Here is a 20,811-nt window from a genome sequence, read left to right on the forward strand (position 1 = left end):
ATCATGTGGTCTGGAAGCTTCTGCACAGAGGTGCACGCCAGGGGAGGGCAGCCAGGCTGTAGCGGCTATGCCTGGGGGCCACTGGGAGGCTACAGGAGGTGGAGAGACAGAGCTGTGTTCTGGGAGCCCTGGCAGTGATATGCAGGGACCGGGACCCAAGGATAACCTTGGGCCAGAGAGTGTGGCATCCATATGATGCCAGGGCCTCCCACATTGGCACGTTGGGGTGTGTTGGCAAATGGGGGCCGCTGGCTCCTTAGAGGGACTTGCCTCTAGAAGTGAAGACCAGAGAGGTAAAGGACGAGGGAGAATATGGCTATGTGACACTGTGCATGTGATTCCCACCATGGGCTGGTAACACTGATGAGAGATGCTACCATTTATGCCCGCGTGGTTCTTGGTTTAGGTGTGCTGGCCCATGTCATCATCCTAAGCACCTTGGCTGCAGGCACCAGTCCCTGCCTTATAGTCGTGTTGACGGAGATGTCAGTAGGTTACATGGCCCACCCAGGTTCACATGGGACCGGCGTAGTAGAGCAAATGTCTGTGCCCTGCGGTGTGGACTCAGTGTCTCCAGCCTCTTTGGAGTCACACAGGTGAGGACTGCAGTCCCAACTCAGGTCTGGGGTGGCCTGGGGGAAGGAGCACACGCTCTGCAGATGTTGATCCTGGTGTCAGGTCTGAGTGTGCTGTGGGCTGCCTGAGTGACGCACGTGTGTAAAGGGCAGTGTCTCTGTGAATTTCTCTTCACTCCATCTGTGAGAAGGAAACCCTATCCCAGTGCCTGGCCCAGGGAAGGTGTGAAGAAAGGCTCGTCCACATCCACCTCTCACTTACTAGGGGTGTGACTGAGCAAACAGCTGTCATTCCAGCCTGCCTGAGTAACTCTGTCTTTGTATGTCCTGAGCTGGGAGTTTGAAGGAGCCTGGAGAGTCCCCCATGAGTAGATTATTGGACTTTACAATACAGCGGTATACCAACCACAACACCACAGCAGGGTAGCGGTTCCTGAACAATAGGTCCAGGTTGATGCATTAAACAAATATATTTGGGAAATTCTGAGTTTACAAAAAGGCTCCAATGAGAACAAAACTGTCTGCAGTATCACACCTGACTTACTTCATCAAACCTTCTTGAAAGAAGTTACTTGGAAACATTAAAATCAGAAGTCTTTTCTCCTGGATAACAATCTCATGCAGGTTTGGAGGAGGCTGGAGGCATCTGAGTGTATGTGGAGAAGAGGACTCCATGGCTTAGGTTAACATATAGTGGTCTCTTGAGGTTAATATGTCTTCCAATTGATTGAATTCAATCCTTAGTGATTCCCCATTCTTGCTGCAAATAAACAGTTATAAGGCCTGGAGTTTTAGAAAGCCACATCATATTATTCACCCTCAGATTGGCTGTTTTTAAATTACTTGGTAAACTCATTATTTATTTATTTTTATTTTTATTTATTTATTTTTTTGAGACAGAGTCTCACTCTGTCGCCCAGGCTGGAGTGCAGTGATGTGATCTCAGCTCACTGCAAGCTCCGCCTCCCAGGTTCATGCCATTCTCCTGCCTCAACCCAGTAGCTGGGACTACAGGCACCCGCTACCGTGCCCGGCTGATTTTTTGTATTTTTAGTAGAGATGGGGATTCACCGTGTTAGCCAGGATGGTCTTGATCTACTGACCTTGTGATGTCTGCCTTGGCCTCCCAAAGTGCTGGGATTACAGGCGTGAGTTACCGCTCCCAGCCAAACTGATTACTTTAATAATAATTTTTTTTTTTTTTTTTGAGTCTTGCTCTGTCGCCCAGGCTGGAGTGCAGTGGCACAATCTCGGCTCACTGCAACCTCTGCCTCCTGGGTTCAAGTGATTCTCCTGCCTCAGCCTGCCGAGTAGCTGGGACTACAGGCGCGCACCTCCATGCCTGGCTAATTTGTGTATTTTTAGTAGAGATGGGGTTTCACCATATTGGCCAAGCTGGTCTTGAGCTCCCAACCTCGCGATATGCCCACCTCGGCCTCCCAAAGTGCTGGGATTATAAGCGTGAGCCACTGTGCCCAACCCAGTAACACATTTTGATTTTGATTTTAGATCCTCTTTAATTCATTTTATTATAAAAGTTATTTAGTTATCATTTTGAAGTTGAAGGACTTCCATATCTCAGCAATAGACCAGTAAAATTCAGTGTATATTTGGGTATTGACAATACAAATGTAAAGTATTTATTAATCTATGCATATTTGACAGGCATCTCGGACCATTTGTCCATTTTTTTCTAGCGTCAGAACTAAAAAGATGTCAGAAGATTAGATATAAGCAAAACCGGATACCAGTTTCCCCAGAGCTTTTTAAAATTGGGAAGTGACCTTCTTGTAGGAACCCTGACACACGTGAGCAACTGTCCATGAGCAGTGATGAATGGACACTGAAGGGTTAGCTGCAGCGTTGGAAACAGGGCAGAGGGAGCCGTGCCTTTCCTGGGAGCTCTGCTTCCTCTTCCAGGACGTGCCTCTTGTGCTAGGTAAGCACCAAGCTGGGAGATGCAGCAAGCCTTGAGACTTGCACTTCATTTAGTGTAAAAAGCCTGCACAGTGTAGAGGTGGTCTCTGAACAGCCTGCATGGCAGGCCTTTGGATTTCAGTCCAGGACTTTCTGACCTGATAGAAATCCCTTTAAAAATTGCTCACTGGGCTGAAGGAGGCAGATCACCTGAGGTCAGGAGTTCGAGACCAGCCCGGTCCACATGGCAAAACCCTGTCTCTACTAAAGTTACAAAAATTAGCCTGGCGTGGTAGTTCATGCCTGTAATCCCAGCTACTTGGGAGGCTGAGGCAGGAGAATCACTTGAACCCAGGAGGCAGAGATTGCAGCGAACTGAGATTGCGCCACTGTACTCCAGCTTAGGTGACAGAGCAAACACTCTGGCTCAAAAAAAAAAAAAAAAAAAAAAATTACTTACTTCTACAGCTCTCAGGCACTGCAGCTAAGCAGGGAAGGAATCGTTTCTTTCCTCCCTGGCAGGTATAGAAAACACTGGAACTCTTTTTGATTTTAAAATTTAAATTTCAGTATTGACATTTCTCAATAGGAAGTGGCTACTTTGGCAAGCAGCAGAAAACAAAAATCACTAGATCCTAGCAGGGACAAGTGTGGTAGCAAAGCAGCTGGTTCTGAGTCCCTGGGACATCGTCAGAAGGTTGGGGATGCTGCTGGAGTGCCTGCGCTTTGAAGGCATCTTAGATCCCCCAACCCATATCCATCTCCTCAGCCAGCCAAAGGAGACCAGGGCTGCTGAGCTGGAGTCCTCCTCCTTCAGCTTAGCTCCACGTGTGAATAGGAAGGATCCTGGCATGTCCGAAAGGCTCATGACATGCCCAGAATGGTCCCATCACTTACCCTGCAAGGGGAATCATTTCCACATCTGTGTGTGTGAGGGTCAGCCCCATAGATGGTGCGGCATTGCCTGACTGACTGGAGACTCTCTTGAGTCTCACTCACAAGGGGAAACTGTAGACTGGAAGTTCTGAGAGCGCCATGTCTACGTGAGCCCCTTCTTGCTGGGCTGCCTTCCATCTCATACCTGGACACAGACTGCTACACAGCTTTCTTAATTCTGACGGTAGATGAAGGTTTGTCACAGAGACCTCAGCATCCTGAAGTTACCAGAGCCTTTCACTATTTGCAGATTATGTCCTCATTATGAGAAAGACCACCACTTGTGGTAGAGAGTTGGGAATAGCATTGCCCAGTGCACCTCTGGGGGACTTCTGGGTATCCTGCATTATTTATGAGATGAAAATTATATGTGAAGGCTAAGTATTTCCTGAGAAAGTCTTTCATACCAGCACAATGATAATAATGGTGGTTCTGCTGCTGATGGTAGTGATGATCATGGTGATGATCATGGTGATGATGATGGTGATGGTGATGATGACTGTGATGGTGCTGGTGATGGTGATGATGACAATGGTGATGGTGGTGATGCTGATGGTGGTGATGGTGATGGTGATGACGGTGATGGTGATGATGAGTGATGATGGTGATGATGGTGATGGTGGTGATGGTGATGATTGGTGATGGTGCTGATGACAATGATGATGGTGATGATGTTGAAGGTGGTGATGATGTTGATGGTGATGATGGTCATGGTGATGATGGTGATGATCCTGATGTTGGTGATGACCCTGATGATAGTGATGATGGTGATGACTGTGATGATGTTGATGGTGGTGATGGTGATGATGATAGTGATGATGGTGATGACCGTGATGATGGTGATGACTGTAATGACGGTGATGATGTTGGTGGTGGTGATGTTGATAGTGGTAATGGTGATTATAATGGTGATGGTGATGATCCTGATGATGGTGATGACTGTGATGATGTTGGTGGTGGTGATGGTGATGGTGATGGTAATGACTCTGATGATGGTGGTGATGTTGATGGTGATGATGATGTTAATGGTGGTAATGGTGATGGTGATAATGGTGATAGTGATGATGATGGTGATGACTGTGGTGATGTTGATGGTGATGGTGACAGTGATGATGGTGATGACTGTGATGATGGTGATGATGCTGATGGTGATGATGATGGTTTGGTGATGGTGATGATGACGGTGATGAATGTAATGATAGTGATGATGTTTATGGTGGTGTTAGTGATGGTGATGTTGATGATGCTGGAAATAGTAAGAACTGTTACTCTGAGTGCCTACACTGTTTTAAGTACTTTCATTTTCACTGGGACACATAACAGATCTCTCATCTCTCTGACTGCACCCCATGGCCATGTCCTAATTCCACTAAACTCACCCTCTTACACCAGGCAGCAAAACTCTTGAGGGAAGTGCTCATTATTTTTTTTCCCTGGCATGCAGGAAGAGTTCGACATATGTTTGCAGATATAGGGGTCTGGGACAGGTGGAACTGCAGATGATCGTTTCGAGACCAGAATTGCTCTGCTGAATGGGCACTGAGGGGGATTTATTACTGGACAGTGTAGAGTAGCCCTGCCCACCCACAAGACCAGAGAGAGGCTATCCAGAGGTGGGATATCACAAAGCTCTGGTGGCTGAGACCTGGGCGCTCTCTGTGCCAGTGAGCACAGTTTTATGTCCTTCTTGTAGAATGGGTGAGATTCAGGGAGTTGGTTCAGGGGCATTTTGCTCCCCACAAGTGTCTGCCAGCCATGAGGCCCTGCTCCCTCACTCTGATCTGACTTCTGCCACCATCAGTGTTTTGTGGAAGAGGCCCTGGGTGCTGCTTCCAGGCTGATTGTCCCCGCCCCACTTTGGGTCTCAGCCTGGTTTCAACCTGCACGTGGTGGGTTTTTTGCATCATACCCTTTTAAGTGGGGGAAGATTTCAACTGATGATATCCCAGTAACAAAAGAAATGACTCAACCTGTGAAATTTATGATTCCATGGGTGGCAGAAAGCCAGTTCTGTAGTTTTTTTTTTCATACCTTGAGGGCTCTTTGCTTCATATTGTCAAAATATTTTATTCATGTTACATCAACCTCCACCCTGTGACGACAGGAACCTGGCAGGCCCTGTTCTGCTTGCAGACAGTGCTGTGGCATTCCCACCAGGCATTCAGTGTCCCTCCCAGACTCAGCACCTGCTCTGTTAGTGCTAACCCATGGCTGATAACCTGTGCATCCTAAAGAAAGTTCAGAGCAATGGAAACTGTCAGCTTTTAATAGTTGATCATGGGGAGCCCGTTGATTTAAATTGTGTGCTAAACTCCAACCAAAGGAACCAAATGTGAAAGCTGGAAGAGCACTTTAGGGTTCAGAAAGCAGGTCATCTGCAAGCTCTGATTCCGTGGCAGAAGGCTCACAGCCTCACAAAGTGGAGACATGCAGATAGTCCCATCTTATTTCAACTCCAGAGTTGGGGAACGTGCCGGGGGTGCTCAGCCAGAGCCTCTCAGCCAGGCCTTGTGAGGCAGAGGGATCCTTACCAGACAGACGGTCTGGAGGAAAGGCGGACTGCGAGAAAGCATAGTGTGCCAGGGAAGTTCAGTGCCGGGAAGTGAGGCTGGAGATGCAGATAGGCCCCACCATGGAGGGCCAGGATGGGGGCCAAGGGGCATGGCTCTTCCCTGAGGGCAGAGGCGAGCCTCGGAATCTTGGGCTGGGCCCTCACTTGCTTTTTTTTCTTTTCTTTTCTTTTCTTTTTTGCATGATCACTGTCTTACCAGAAGAGAAGGCACTGAGAAGGTACACTGAGCCCAGGAGCTCCATTAGGGGCCCAGAGACAATGGAGGATAGCATTTAGGCAGGATGGGGGTGCCATGGGGTGGCACTGGCCTCCAATTCTGCAGAGGAAAAATCTCAGGAGAGAAGGAGGGAAGTGAGTAAGTGGGCCCTAGCGCCTGCCCCTGCAGCAGCTGGACATTGGGAGAATGAAGGGGCCTTGGATTTGGCTGTTAGTGATCTGGATATGGGGGTTTCAGAGCCAGGCTGGGGACACAGGGGATCCACGGTACTTTCTAAAGGTCCAGGTGTCGTTATTTCCATACTGTGTTATAACTGAGCAGTCCCCAGTTACGGTCATCACCCTGCCAGTGCCGGACCCTCGGAGCATGGGGGAAGACACCAGCATGCGCATCTGGGGTGGAGGATGGAGGATTGACTGCAGCACCAAGCATAGACACTCCTGGAGCCCTCCAAGGACTCAGGCATCAGCAAGAGACCAGGTCTCACGCCAGCACCTCCGCCTTTTGGGGGCTGTCTTTGGATGGTCACAGTCAGCCCAGGGTCACCTTGTCTCCGAGAGGTTTCCCTTGGCCACTGCACCCTCCAAGCAGCTGGGTGAGGTCCTAGGACCCAGGTCTTATAAGAGGGACTTCCTGGTACTCACATCAGAGAACCAGGGTAAAGGAGGTCTGGGAGCCGAGGAGCCAGGGCCCCTGGCACTGGACATGTGTCCATGAGGAACTCTTACTCTCTGTTTGCTACCACGGGCAAAACAAGGTTTTTTCTCCATCTGTGAGCGTCAGTCTCTGGAGGTGGCTGAGAGAAATGGGATATTTATGTGCCTTGAGAGCTCTAAAAAGAGACTCCTGCCCAAGGGTCAGGACTCGACACAGCTCCTCTCGACTTCAGACCCTGATGCTTTAGGGCCATGGATATGAACAAGCCATGTGTATGTGAGTGCACATTTAATAACCGAGTCAGCCCACTGCACTACAGGGAGCTCTGTGGGTGTCCAATTCGGAAAACATTTTAGAATGAGAAACTCAAGTCTGCTCTGGGAAACTGCCATTGCAGTGACTTTCTTTTATTGCATAAAACCAACTTTGAAATTTTGGAGTTGATGAATCATTTCCATTTGCCCCAGAGACTCTCACTCTGCAAAGCAGGGGGACTTGGTTTCCCACCCCGCCGCTTTGGTGGGCGCTCTGAAGACACTGCTGAGAGGCTCGGGCCACAGAGGAGAAGGTGCTATCTGGGCCTTCTGGGACTTTGAGGTATGGATTGCAGACCATCTTCTGCTCAGCCTACACTGCCCGTGATAGCCACAGCAAGGGATCTTCACTGGCTCAGGCCCAAAATGAAGTATTGTTTCCATAACAGATACCTTCTAATGCCATCTTTACTCTCCTGAGATGAAAGTCATAGCTAATATAACCTCCTTAAGCACATACTAAAAACTAAATTTAACATGCTAACACTCATGTCAAAGGAAAAATAAAAATAAAGTAATTCACAATAGTCATTTGCATTTTGAGATGAAAATCTTTGGTCTGGCCCACACTAGAAAACAGAAATCATCCCTCAGTTTTAAAAAATACTCATTAATTTTTTAGTGTGGTGAAATACACATAACATAAAATTTAGCATTTTAATCATTTTTAAGTGTACTGTTCAGTGGTAGTAAAGACATTTGCATTGCTGTGCAACCATCATTAGTATCCAGTTTCAGAAATTTGTCATCATCCCAAAGGGAAACGTTATACCCCTTGAAGTCACTTCCCGTCCACACCTCCTCCCCAAGCCCCTGACACTCACTCAACCCCTCGTGTCTCTGGGGATGTGCCTACTGTGGGCATTTTACATAAATGGCATCACACTATATGTGCCTTTTGTGGCTGACTCCTGTGACGTGTTGTGTGATGTTTTCAAGCCAGATGTGTTATATAGCCCATGTGGGAACTTCAGTACTGTTTATGGCAGAGCAATATTCCACAGCAGGAATAGAGCACAGTTTGTTTATCCATTCCTCTCTCGATGGAGACCTGGGTCGTTTCCACCTTTGGCCTTGGTGAATGGTGATGCTGTGATCATGGGTGTGCCCGTGTTTGTCTGAACACCTGCTTTCAGTTGTTTGGGGCGTTGCTCAGGAGAGGGGTTGCTAGGTCCTGTGGCAGCTCTGTAACTTGTTGGGGAACTGGTGGGTCCTATGGCCGCTCTCTAACTTGTTGGACAACTTCCCCCCTGATGCTTGAAAGTCATTTGGCATCACCAGGTCTCTGGCGTGTTTCATTTGTCCCCAGAAGCTCTGCCTGAGCTGTACTGGAAGTGGGCTGGTCTGTGTGATCCTAACAGCCTGAGTGCTGGCTCAGGGGAGCTGCTAATTTATGGAATCCTAGGTAGGTGGTGGTAGAATTCTCTCTCTCTGTCAGGGTGGAGCAGTTTTATAACAACTCCACAGCAACATGGCTTTCTTCCAGTCATGCCACATGTCCACTGCATTGTGGCTTGATGTGGGCCTCGTGCCGGGGCCTGGGATGAGGGGTGAGCCCTCTTTGTGCACCCAAGGCTGCCCACACTCCTGAGAGCACTCCCCGCTCCCATGGCCTCTGCCAGAAGTCACCGGCTGCGTCACTCCCCAGAGTTCATCAGCCAGGTGGACCCGTGGCCACACTTACGTTCAGCGCAGCCCATGTGGCCCTGAAGGTGGACAGCCCTTGTATCCGTCCTGAGGCACGGGATAGTAAACACCATGGTGATTAAAAGAGGAAATGTTGGCCGGGCACCGCGGCTTACGCCTGTCATCCCAACACTTTGGGAGGCTGAGGTGGGTGGATCACAAGGTCAGGATTTCAAGACTAGCCTTGCCAATATGGTGAAACCCCGTCTCTACTAAAAAATACGACAATTAGCCGGGGATGGTGGCGCGTGCCTGTAGTCCCAGCTACTCAGGAAGCTGAGGCAGGAGAATCACTGGAACTTGGGAGGCAGAGGTTGCAGTGAGCCGAGATCACACCATTGCACTCCAGCCTGGGTGACAGAGCAAGATTCCGTCAGAAGAAAGAAAAAAAAAAAAAAAAAGGCGAAGTGTTTGGGGAAGAGGCCAGTAAGGTCACGTGATGGGGGGTGATCCAAAAAGAAAACCAATCCCTGTGAACAGGCAGGAATTGAAGCCCGTACAGAAGCTCCGTTGATGGGGTCTTCGGGGTCTTTGAGGCAGGGCAGTGTGTGAGGCAGGCAGGGGTCCCCCTTCTGTGGTTTGCAGCTTTTCACATCTGCACGTTAGGTTACAGTTGACTTACAAAACACTGGGTATTGCTGACATTTCTCATGTTGGAGGGCTTCGTTGTTTGGACATATCATTTCCCTTTTAAATATGCCTTCTTAGAAGAAATGCCACCACCTAGCCTTGGATTTCAGTGTTTCCCAGTGGAAAGAATTTTCAATTTTGCAATCTAAAATATGGGATTCTCTCCCTTCACCTTCTGTTGCAGTTTTGCCGGCGCCCACCCGTTCTCTTAGAATCAGGGTTAGGCATGGAGACAGCGCGACTGAGGGAGGGTGGGCCTGGGACGGGAACGCTCTTCCCTGGGTTGATCTTGATATGTCCGTCAGAACCCTGGCTAATGATTTCCTAACACATTACTTTGTGAAAAAATGCAAGTTGCACAGCTCTTTAAGGCTATGCCCTCCAGGTGGAAGGGGCTGGTTAATCAGTCCTGTTTCAGTTTTGGGAGAAGGCTCCTAAAACCATTTCTGGGAGCATTTCAACCGGGAATAGTGTTGGGGCATCCTTGTCGTGCCACCTTGCCTCCTTTTACGCACTCTCTTGAAAAGATTCGTGGGTGTATGTGAATGAGCTGAAGTCTGGAGGCCTCAAGTTCACCATGAAGCAGTCTTTGCCCGTGATTTGTTTTCACTCCTTGGAATGCAAGGAGCTTCCAGAGCCTATCAGGCACACCTGTGTGATGTCGCACTTCATTCCTAGAGGACCATATCAAGATAAATCAGTAGCTTATGGGGACTTTATGTTCTAATGCCAGATAGAAAATGAAAGAAGGCATGTTTTAAAGTAGGTAATGTTCTAGCATGTCGTGAGTTTTCATCTGTTCTTTTTATTTTTAAAATTAATTAATTAATTTATTATTTGAGATAGGATCTCACCCTGTCACCCAGGCTGGAGTGCAGTTGGTGTGATCACAGCTCACTGCATCCTTGACCTCCTGGGCTCAATTGATCCTCTCGCCTCAGCCTCCAGCGTAGCTAGGACGACAGGCGTGTGCCACCATGCCTGGTTAATTTTTTTTGTATTTTTCTGTAGAGACAGGGTTTCATCATGTTGCCCAGGCTGATCTGGAACTTCTGGACTCGAATGATCCGCCCTCCTCAGCCTCTCAGAGTGCTGGGATTATAAGAATGAGCCACGGTGCCTGGCCCCGTTTTTTCTATGTTTTAATTAACTTATTTATCATTGTATATATTTAAGGTGTTTAACATGATATTTTGTTATACCTATACATAGGGAGAGGACCACTACAGTCAAACAAATGGACATATCCACCACTGTACCTAGTTACTGTTGTGTAAGAGCACTGAAGGTCTACTCTCTTAGTCAATATTGCATCCTGAAGATTTGCTGCAGGAGCAGATTCCATCTCTTAGAACAGGGGTTGGACACCTTGGCTCGCATGTTGGAGTCACCTGGGGAGCTTTAAAAATGCAGATGCTAAAAATGCGGGTACCTGCTTCTACCTCTGGTAGGTGGCAGATTGAGTTGGCCCTGGTGGGGCCTGGATGTCAGACTTGCTTTAAAAACTCTCCCCAAATAATGCAGTGCAAATTCAGGGTTGAGACCTGCTGTGATTCTTGAGCTTGGTTGTGTGTTGGAAACACTAGGGAGTTTTTAAAAAGACTGACACTTAGGTCTAACCGCTGGAGGTTCTGACTTCACGGGTGAGGCCCGAGCTTCAGGATTTTAGTGATAAAAGGTGGACAACGGCCTTTGAGAACCACTGTTGTATATTTGCAGTTCTGTTGTGTATTTGCAGTTCTCAACTTAGGTGCGTGTCCCAGCCTCCAGGAGAGCTGGCCCTTGGCTCATTGAGGCTGGAGCGTGCCGCAGGGTGGTTCTGACGAGAGCAGGATTTGTGACCCTGCTGTGGGATTTAGAGGACAGCCAATAGTCACACATCGGTTATCCGAGGCAGAGGCAGGCGATCCCATGGGCTGCCCTCCACCTGGGTGGTGGCTTTATTTCACCAGCACAGAGTGGACTGTGTGACCCCACAGTGGAGAGAATGCGGTGACATGAAGTTTATGAGTGGATAGCATGGTGGGTGTCTGCTCCTGGACACTTGACCCATCTTCCTTCCCTTCCCGCCTTGTGCTTCCTGGGAGAGGCTCAGGGCCCGGGATCTGCCGTGCACTGGCAAAGATCAGTCTCCAAGAGCAGTCTGAATCACAGAATCACAGTTCAGGGTCAACATAAGTACTGACTTACCAATCAGGATGTGCTAAATCACACTCTCAATTAGTTTACATAATTGGGAGTTCAGTGTATTTGGACAAAGTGGAAAGTTGTGCAAGAGCTTTGTGGGTGTTTTAAACAAAATTTAAAAAACATTTTCTGGCTAAGTGATCTGAGAAGCCCTCTCCTGCACTTCAGACTGCTCGGGGGTGAATTGATGGCAACAGTGCTAACCCCCAGGCTGGGCTGAGTTCAGTCCCGCATGTGTTTAGTGCAGCACCCGACGTCTTGGCCTGAATCCCTGATTCTCCAGGGCTCTGATAGCGATGCATCCCCTTCTCACAAGGCCCCCGAGTACCCCAGTCAAGGACTGGCTTTTCTGCTCTTCCCTTGGAGCACATGAGGATTACCTGTCAGGACCGTCCTCCACCCTGTCATGGTGGCTTTGGATAAGGCACCTCACAGGATGCACCTGGGGCTGAGGCCCCACCATCCCCAGTTCCCCCTGTGGGGCCGGAATGACTGAGCATCCTCCTGCCTCCCAGGCTCGGTGTCCTTTTGCACCCTGTGGTGAATCCCAGATCCTGGGCGTGGCAGAGTCTCAGGTGACCCTGTGCAGCCTGCTGGCTGGCCAGCCCTTAGCACGTTTCCTTATCTGTCCTTGATGCCAGCTCCACCCGTGAATAACAGTGAGACTGCTAAATGAGGAAACATGCTGGTCTTTGGGAGTGGCAGTGTGGGGGAGTCTGGGGTATGTGTCCCATTTTACACTCGAGGTCAGATGATTCCCGAGGCTCTGGGTGGGTAGCACCCAGTGTCTGGAGGAAAGGAGGCTTGGGTGAAGACAGCTGAATGCCCGGTGTAGGGACTGACCAAGGAGGTGGGCAGCATCCAGTCACTTGACCTTTGGAGACCACGTCACCATGCCATGTTTTGGTGGACAATAAGCGTGTCACCACGACAAGAGGGGCACAAGACTATGTAAAGAAAAAGCCGCTGCCTGTCCCTCCCTCCACAGAGACCCCAGCTGCATGGAGTGGGTGAAGCTGCACATCGCCCGTAGATCACTGGGGTCTAGATTCACCGGGGGTCTCAAGGAGCCTGAGATTCCTGCACTGAGTACTCACGGCCTTTGTAAGGAGAGGATGCAGGATTTTTTTTTTTTTTTTTCTGGCTGGGAACCAGCAGGGAAGTAAGGGCAGCTCTTCCCCAGCACCTGGGCCTCAGGCTGGGAGCAGGGTGGGCACAGGTGTGAGAGAGCAGAGAGAGCAGGGTGTGGGTGCCATGGGTGCAGGCAGATGCAGGTGCCCCCCCCCCCCAGGGCTTTGGGAGCTGCCCTTTGCCCGTGAACAGCCCTGTGTGGGAGCTTGGGTTTTGTTCCCTTTCTCTTCGCTTTTTCTGAGAAGGGGTACCTTGGGGAGCCAGGGGTGGGAAGGCGGATCGCCCAGAGCTCCGCAGGTGCTCCTCAGTGCTGGCAAGGTCCTTCTTGTCCCCTTATCAGCTCCTCCCAGAGATGACAGCCGTCTGTGTGGTGGCAGCTCTCTCCTGCTCCCATGAGGTCTCCTTTTTCTTCTCTTTTCCTGGATTTGACTTCTTAACAGAAAAACATATAGGCATGGCCAGTTTTGTAGGTAGTGTTCGGAGAATAGGTCTTAACAATATCATTATTCAGTTCATGATTTCATTGTTCAAACTGCCCAGTCTCGTTGCATTACAGCCTGTTCTTTGCCGTACCTTGGAATTTTTTTTTTTTTTGTCATCTGTGGTTTTTGTTTGTTTGTTTCCTGTTGATGCACATAATGTAATATTCTCGGTGAAGGCTGTTACCTCTCCTTTCTGCCGGTGTGAGTGGGAAGGGCCGCAGGTTGCGGAGTGAGTCCTGAGGCTACACTGCTGGCCTCTGCAGTTTTACCAGAAGCTCAAGGATAGGATGGGCATAGGAGGGGGCCCCTCGTGGTCCCAAGCAAGACCAGGGCAGCTGAGGAGGGTGGAAGAGGAGGGGTGCTGGGCTGTGGTAGGAGGGAGGCCAGGGGACAGGAGGAGACTGCTTCAGGTGCTGGTCATTTCACGTTGATGTGAAGTGTGTAAGAAGTAATTGATGGACTTAAATAATTAAATGATTCCCTTGGGGAGTGCTCAGGAATTAAGCCTCAGTGTGGAAAAAGAAATGTAAAAGTCATGTGTGTCTTCATTGAGATATGTGGCTCTTCACAGGTTCCAGGGAGCTTCCATATGTTTCTATATGTTTTCCTAATCTTCTGCAATGACATGCATTAGCTTTATCATCAGAAAGAACATCGACTAAAGAAAACTATAAATCAGTCACTTTGGAAGAAAGATTTGGGGTAGGGGGAGAGTTTTACTAAGTGCTAGGGTCTCCTTTGGGTATAATTCAGAAGTCAGTGATTCAGGGCCAGGGCTCCTAACCTGTGGCCTGGGCTCACCTGTTCACCCCTCACCTCCTTACCTCTCAGGGCAGGGGCTCCTAACAGGTGGCCCAGGGCTCACCTATTCACCCCTCACCTCTTCACCCCTTCAGAGCTCACCGACTTAGCAAAGAAGTACGGAACCCTCAGGGTGTCTCAGCATGGACAGACTTTGGAGCTGAATAAGACCTGATCCTTGTCCCCACCTGGGACAGCTGGCTGCTCCTGCCTCTGTCCACAGAAAGGGATCCAAGAGCTCTCTGAGCTGGCAGTGCAGAGGTACGGAGCTTGCTGTTTATGCAGAGCGTCTCTGGAGAGGTGAGCAGTGATCCTGGTAGGCAGCATACCAGAGCTAGCAAATGAACCACCTGAGGAAATGTCCCCAGGGCTGTGGCCTCTCACAGGTCACCCAGACATCAGAGTGTGAGGCAAAAGTGCTTTGCTCCTCCCACCTCTGCCCCACCTGCAGCCACGTGGAAAGAGTGGTTCTGGAAGTCCCTGCTGTAACTTTGGTGTGGCACATGGGCCGTGGGCTCAGTGTGTACACTCGAGACCCAGCCCAAGTCACCACTGCCATGGGGTCACCTGTGGACCCTGGGGTCGGGCTAGTCAGAGCAGTGGATGGGATGAAGAGCTGGGGGCCTTGAGTGGAGGGGCAGCTCTCAGTGAGAAGAGGGTGCCTTTGGCTGCACCCACCCCTGGAAATGAGCGAGGAACCAACTCCCCTACAGTGGAGATCCTGATGGGTGGTCTTGTCCTGGAGAAGGGGCCAGGATAGAAAGGATGGACCTCCAGGAACAGTCAGCGCCCTGGCTTCCTGACAGGCAGCTCTCGGGTGGGAAGAAGGGCTTGTTTGACACAGGTGTGCAGTTTGCAGATACAGGGTGGTGAGGCGGGGCCAGTATTCAGAATGCAGAACCTGACCTTCCACCATCACGGACCACCCGTTTGTGAGCAGCACGTGCAGTCGTGGGGCCGTGTCGGAGCACAGGGTGGGTGTGAGTGAGGGTGTGAGACTGTGTGTGAGTGTGAGTACAAAAGACTGTGTGAGAATGAGTGTGAGACTGTGTGAGACTGAGTGTACAAGACCATGAGACTGAGTGTGAGTGTGATGTGTGTGACATGAGAAACACACTGTGAGAGACTGCACGTGAGTGTGAGTGCCAGTGAGTGTAGTGTAAGTATATGAGAAAGTATGAGAGCATGAGTGTCTGCTTGTGACTGTTGTGTGAGTGTGGGTGAGAATGTTAGTACAAGTGTGTGTGAGTGTAAGACTGTGTAAGAGACTATAGGAGTGTGAAGTGTGCAGGTGCATGTGAGTGACATGGGTGTATGAGTGTGTGTGCAAATACATGAATGTATGGCTGAGTCTGCATGAGTGTTATGAACATGTGAGATTAAGTGTGTTCATACATGTGTCTGCAAGTGTGTGGGTGTGAAAAAGTGCCGGAGATTGGGAGCACATGAGAGTTTGTGCATGTGAGTGTGTGGGTGTGTGCCTGTGAGAGAGGTGCGGGGTGTGTGCCCGCCCCAGCCTCCAGGGCACACTCCTAGCATGGTCCATTCTTATGGACGGGGCCGTTTTGGAATCCCACTCCGAGCTTAGTTCCTGCTCACTGTCGCACCTGTGCCCTAGGGCCTTCCTTGGTTCTTTCTTGTGGTACACAGCAGACATAGGTGCCATGGCCTGGCTGCCATCGCGTCTCTGCCCTAGACCTTGTGCACAGGTTAAAGGGAGGCAGCACCTGGTGGAATGTCCTGGGCCTGGACGTGGCACCAGGGCCTTGATTGGATTCTGTTCCACTGCTGGGCTTCCTGGGTATCTACCTTGGACCCAGTGTGGAGTCTCACGTTCAAGTTGTCTTGCCTAAAGAAGGCAGCTAGAGATCCCCTTTGTCGAATAATTAAAGAAGGGAGAGAGAGACCCCTGCTGCAGGACGCCTTGCATTGTAACCTCTGGGAAGCATAAGCCCTGCTCCCTATAAATGTGAATGTCACTTACACATCTCCTCTGAGCATACTGGTCTGGAAAACTACCTCCCATGTGAATTTTTATATGGCTATCAGACATGGGAGACTTAGCAGAGAGAAGGAAAAGTGTAAGGGTCAAACACATGAGTTTGGGAGAATACAGGAACTAATACTAATGCAAAATTCGAAAGGGATTTGGGGAGATTCAGTACAGCCACACAGAGTACTACAAAATAAAAGAAACTTTGTTCCTCTCGAAGGTAATCTCTGTATTGTTTCCCTAATTTGAAAAAGTAATGCACATTATTAGCGAAAACATTGAAAGATAGAAACATTTACGAAAAAGGATGAATAATGCCTAGAATTACACAACTCAGAGAGAAGCTGTTATGAGCATTTGGGGACATTTTCTTAGTTTTTAAAATAAAAATGAAACCACACTACACACGCGTCTTTGCCCGCTGTTTTTTTGTCACTTAATGTTTTAGCGTGTTTGCCCACTTCGAGTTCCATAAAACTTGACTTTTAATGACAACATAAACAGTCCATTTTGAGTGTGGCCCATTATAACACTTACTGCCTGCAACTGTGTGCCAAGCCCCAGCCTTTGCTGTGTTATCTGTAGGATCCCCTAAGCCAGCTTTGTGTCTTTCTCGTTTCATTCTGGAGATGGCTTTGAGGACTCGTCTCCTGTGAGCAGAGAGGCAGAGTCCACCCCTGCCAGGTGGCCCCGGGCTGGCCTCTGAGTGAGCATCTACTGCTGGCTGCAGGACGTGGGTTCGATGGCAGCTCCCTCTAGCCCAGTAGCAATGCCGTGAGCAAGCTGCCCTCTCTCTTCTTCTCTGACCTTCCCCGTAGCCAAGGACTCTCAGATGGGAAGAACTTGAAAACTGTCCCTCCTTCCTTTTCTCTAGACTGCTGTGCACTCAGACCCTTTGAAAATGTACACTCACCAGGTTCTCTACCAGGCCCCATGTATTTAACTTAGACACTTGGCAGATTTTCTAAGACTGGGAAGCATAAACCATTGTTAAATCTGAAATTCACACGAGAGACAGAAGAACTTATGAAGCCTTTGTTGGCTGCCCCATCAGGATGTGTCCAGGAGGAAGAGTGCCCCTTCCTTAGCAGGATGAGTGTGGCCATCTTGATCCCAGGGGCCCCTCTGTCACCACAGGCAGTGGAAGTGGGCAGTGCCTCCCAGGGCCTATGGGGCCCCTATATGCCATTTGTGGGCTTTTTGAGGTGGGCAGGGATGGAAGGGAAGGAAAGGCACCAGTGGGTAAGGAAGAGTGACCACAGAGGAATAGAGTTGACAGTTGTGGGTTTTAAAGTCAGATACATGTGGTGACAAATCATTGCTCTCTGCTGACTTGCTGTGTGGTATAGGATGAGTACTCGGACCTGAGCCTCCATTCTCCTTGTAGGCCACCTTAATGGGGTGATTATGGGCTTTTCTCTATGAGAGCACCTGCCTGGGCTTAGACTGTCACTGTTGCTGGGTAAATGTTGGTTTCCTGTTTTTCTTTCTTTTGTAACTACCTCCTGGGCAGATGTGGGTGCATCCTAGCACACAGGGTTGTTTCAATATCTTAAACCCTGTCTCATTTTGTCCTATTTTTTTGTGCCATTTCAAAGTTCTCATTTCCAAGGTTTGCAGTCCGAGAGGAAGGGTCTCCTCACCCTGCAGAGGCCAGGGCCTTGCTGACTTTGTGTGCCTGTGTCTTTTTCCCTTCGGGAATGGAAAGCAGGACCCTGCAGGGCTGAAGCCACACTTTCTGTGCTGGCCACATCCTGGAATCCGGGGCCTGGTGGCACTTTTGCAGGTGCCTTGATTCCCCCATTCTACCTGCGCTTGCAGAGCCTCTTTCTGGCCTCAGACCCACAGCCGCCGTCCGTCGCTGTCCTGGTGGTCCCAGTGGCAGGATACTGAGAAGTACTGATCCATCCAGAGGGAGAAGCTTGTAGCTCTGCTTCACCAGACATGGTGCCACACAGATTTTAGCACAAGCACTGGAGGTGGGATAGTAAGAACATTTTTTTTGAGACTTTTTTTGAATGAAGATTGACTTTTTTTGAGACTTTTTTTTTTTGAATGAAGAACATTCTGTTTTTCATTGTAATTCTTTGGGGAGAAGGAGAATTGAGGAGCAGTGTCAAATCCATGTGTTCGGCGGGACATTTCTAGGGCCAGCTCACAGAACGCCTGTGTTCCAGAGCCTCCTCTGGTGGGGGAAGCCCAGGACAGAGCCCACTGTTGGCTCTGTGTCAGCTCACGCACAGATTGTATTCCCTAGCTGCTCTGAAGGAGACGTGTTGAAGGAAACCTCCAAGTTGAAAGGTTAGAAGTGTAAGCCTCCTGCACTGAGACTTATGTTTTAGTCCTGGAAATTCCTTTTCGAACCCTGTTACGACCTGGATGCGCCTTCGAGTGCAGCTGCAAGGCTGTGCTGGCTGTTGTCAGCTAACCCTAATGGGACCTCAGTTTCAGTGAGTTTCCAACCTCAGGCCTGAGGCTGGAGAGTGCATTAACATGTGCTTCCCAGGCGCCATCTCCAGATCAAAGAGAACACTTGACCACACTGTCCATTTTTTCTTTATTATTACTGTTTTTAGTTGAGACGTAATCATTGTACGTATTTATGGGGTACAGTGTGATATTTTGATAAATGTATACAATGTACAATGCTCAAATCAGGGTGATTCGCATAGCCATTTTTTCTGTGTGCTTCATGCAATACTGCATGTTGGGATGATATTGCCATGTCATTTTTGATAAGACACCACATAGTATCTTGCATGTTGAACAGAAGTAGTATTCCCTCCCCTTGGAAAACTACCTCTCTGGAAGTGACCTCTGAAGTTCTAGGCTGTGAGTGGACTGTAATGTCAGTACAGGGCAGCGGAGCTCCCGGCACTCTCCACAGATAGGTCCTCCACTCTGGAATGATTTCCCTTGAGGCCAGTGGCATCGCTCCTTTTTCCAGGGAGGGGACCAGGCTCTCAGTCACTTGCTTGTGGCCATGGCACTTCGTTTCCATCACTAACACCCAGGGCTATCGCCTGCCACCTTGACTGCTTCAGGAACAAACTCCACATCTGAGCTGAGTACCAGGTGGTGCGTGGAGCCAGCCCGACTTTGTGACCTCACACCTCCCCTAGCCCTCTTTAAACTCATTCTTGGAATGGCTGCAAATGCATGTGTGTGTTGAAGAGCACTGAGGTGAGGGTGGTCTCCTCCCTGACCTGCAGCACTTGGATCCTGTTTAAGGTGGTGAGTGCAAGGACAAGGACCACTGCACCATGAGGATGAGGGTGCTGTAGTGAGGGACTCTCAGATATGCTGTTTCATTTCATTTAATCCCCCCCCTTGTGGGAGGTGGCATATCATGGGCCCAGCATGACTGTATATCACTATCATGATGTATTTCACTTCGGAGGGCGGCCATCAACCAATTTGGAACAAAGTCGTTCTGAGAGGAGCCTTATGTGGGGCATACATGTTGGTGAATCAAACTCCATCTTTCAGTGAAATGCTACTCTGAACTCTGCACTTACAGGGAGCATGTATTTATAGTTTAAATCTAAACTGTAGGGGACAGTGCTGTTGGGTTTGAATTTTCAGACTACGTCATCAATAGAAACATTCTTCTTTTAATAGCCGGCAGCAGATTTTTTCCTAAGTGGCAAATCATAAGAATCCCTGGGAAGAGGCTTTAGAAAATTAGATCCTAGCCCGACCGCCATTTTTCCCCCAACACAAAGAGAACAGAATTTGGTCAAGAGTGGGGACCCTGGGGATCTGTGTCATTAATAACCGCCTGTGGTGTTTCTGGCAAGGACAGTTAAGATGGCGAATGTTTATTATTGATGCTTGAAATAACAGGATTTTTTCCCCTCCAGAATTTCCCATTGCTAAGATTCAAATTATCATAGTCGGGCCACGCTCTGCCCAAGGTCACCGCAGATATGTGGTCCTCAGGGCACTCTGGTCCTGACAGGACACCAGGGGTGGCGTGCAGGGGCCTCCTTCCCAGCTGGGTCTTCGTCAGTCCCACCCAGCATTCCATCAGGGCACTGTCTTTTCCCAGCACTGCGAGTGATGAGTCCGAGTGCTTGGTCCTGTCCCCAAGCAGCCTGTTCTGGAAGGAGCATGCTGGACTGGGGAAGCTGCACGTTTCCAAGGCTGTGGTCTTGCTCATCCCTGAGAGTCTGAGAATGCCTTAGGTTTCCCATCATCTGCCTGCAGCAACCACAGCATCTTCCTGGAGCAATGGTGACCAGCATACAGCACCTTTGAGAAGCAGCGGACGAGATTTAAGGAAGGGGCGCCTCACTGCGCCTTGAGAAAGTGCCCTGCAGCCCGCTTGTCTCTCTTTTAACAGGCTCCTCGCCTGAACAGCCCCTGGGCGGGAGACTCAGGAAGCTGAGCCTGGGGCAGTATGACAACGACACTGGGGGGCAGCTGCCCTTCTCCAAATGTGCATGGGGAAAGGCTGGTGTGGACCATGCCCCGAACCTGCCGCCATTCCCCTCACCAGCAGACGTCAAAGAGGTATGTGCCATGGCCAGTTCCCAGTTTCTGGGCCCATTCCACTCCCTTTCTTGTCCTGGAACCCCGGGTGAATGGGCAATGACCAGGCCTTGTCCCTGAATACAGTCTACACTACCCTCCGCACTCACCTTCCGTCCTGGTTCCACAAATGTAGTCGTGGTTCCTCTGTACCTGGCAGGCGGTGTGGCTGGGAGAACA

General features: G+C 49.6%; 1 protein-coding gene across 37 annotated transcripts in view; it reads left to right on the forward strand.

Moving 5' to 3' along the window:
- TNS3 (tensin 3) overlaps window positions 1-20,811 on the forward strand; it is a 308,803-nt gene that overhangs the window by 222,027 nt on the left and 65,965 nt on the right. For 33 of the 37 annotated variants that reach the window (XM_015133583.3, XM_077996781.1, XM_077996793.1 and 30 more), the window contains one exon: window positions 20,444-20,613. The exons of the other annotated variants lie outside the window; for them this stretch is intronic. In XM_015133583.3, the coding sequence (XP_014989069.2) occupies window positions 20,444-20,613 (170 nt within the window). The remainder of the gene's footprint in view (window positions 1-20,443; window positions 20,614-20,811) is intronic. 37 annotated transcript variants of the gene reach the window in all.

The sequence above is a fragment of the Macaca mulatta genome, chromosome 3 (assembly GCF_049350105.2).
Source record: "Macaca mulatta isolate MMU2019108-1 chromosome 3, T2T-MMU8v2.0, whole genome shotgun sequence".
NCBI lineage: Eukaryota > Metazoa > Chordata > Mammalia > Primates > Cercopithecidae > Macaca > Macaca mulatta.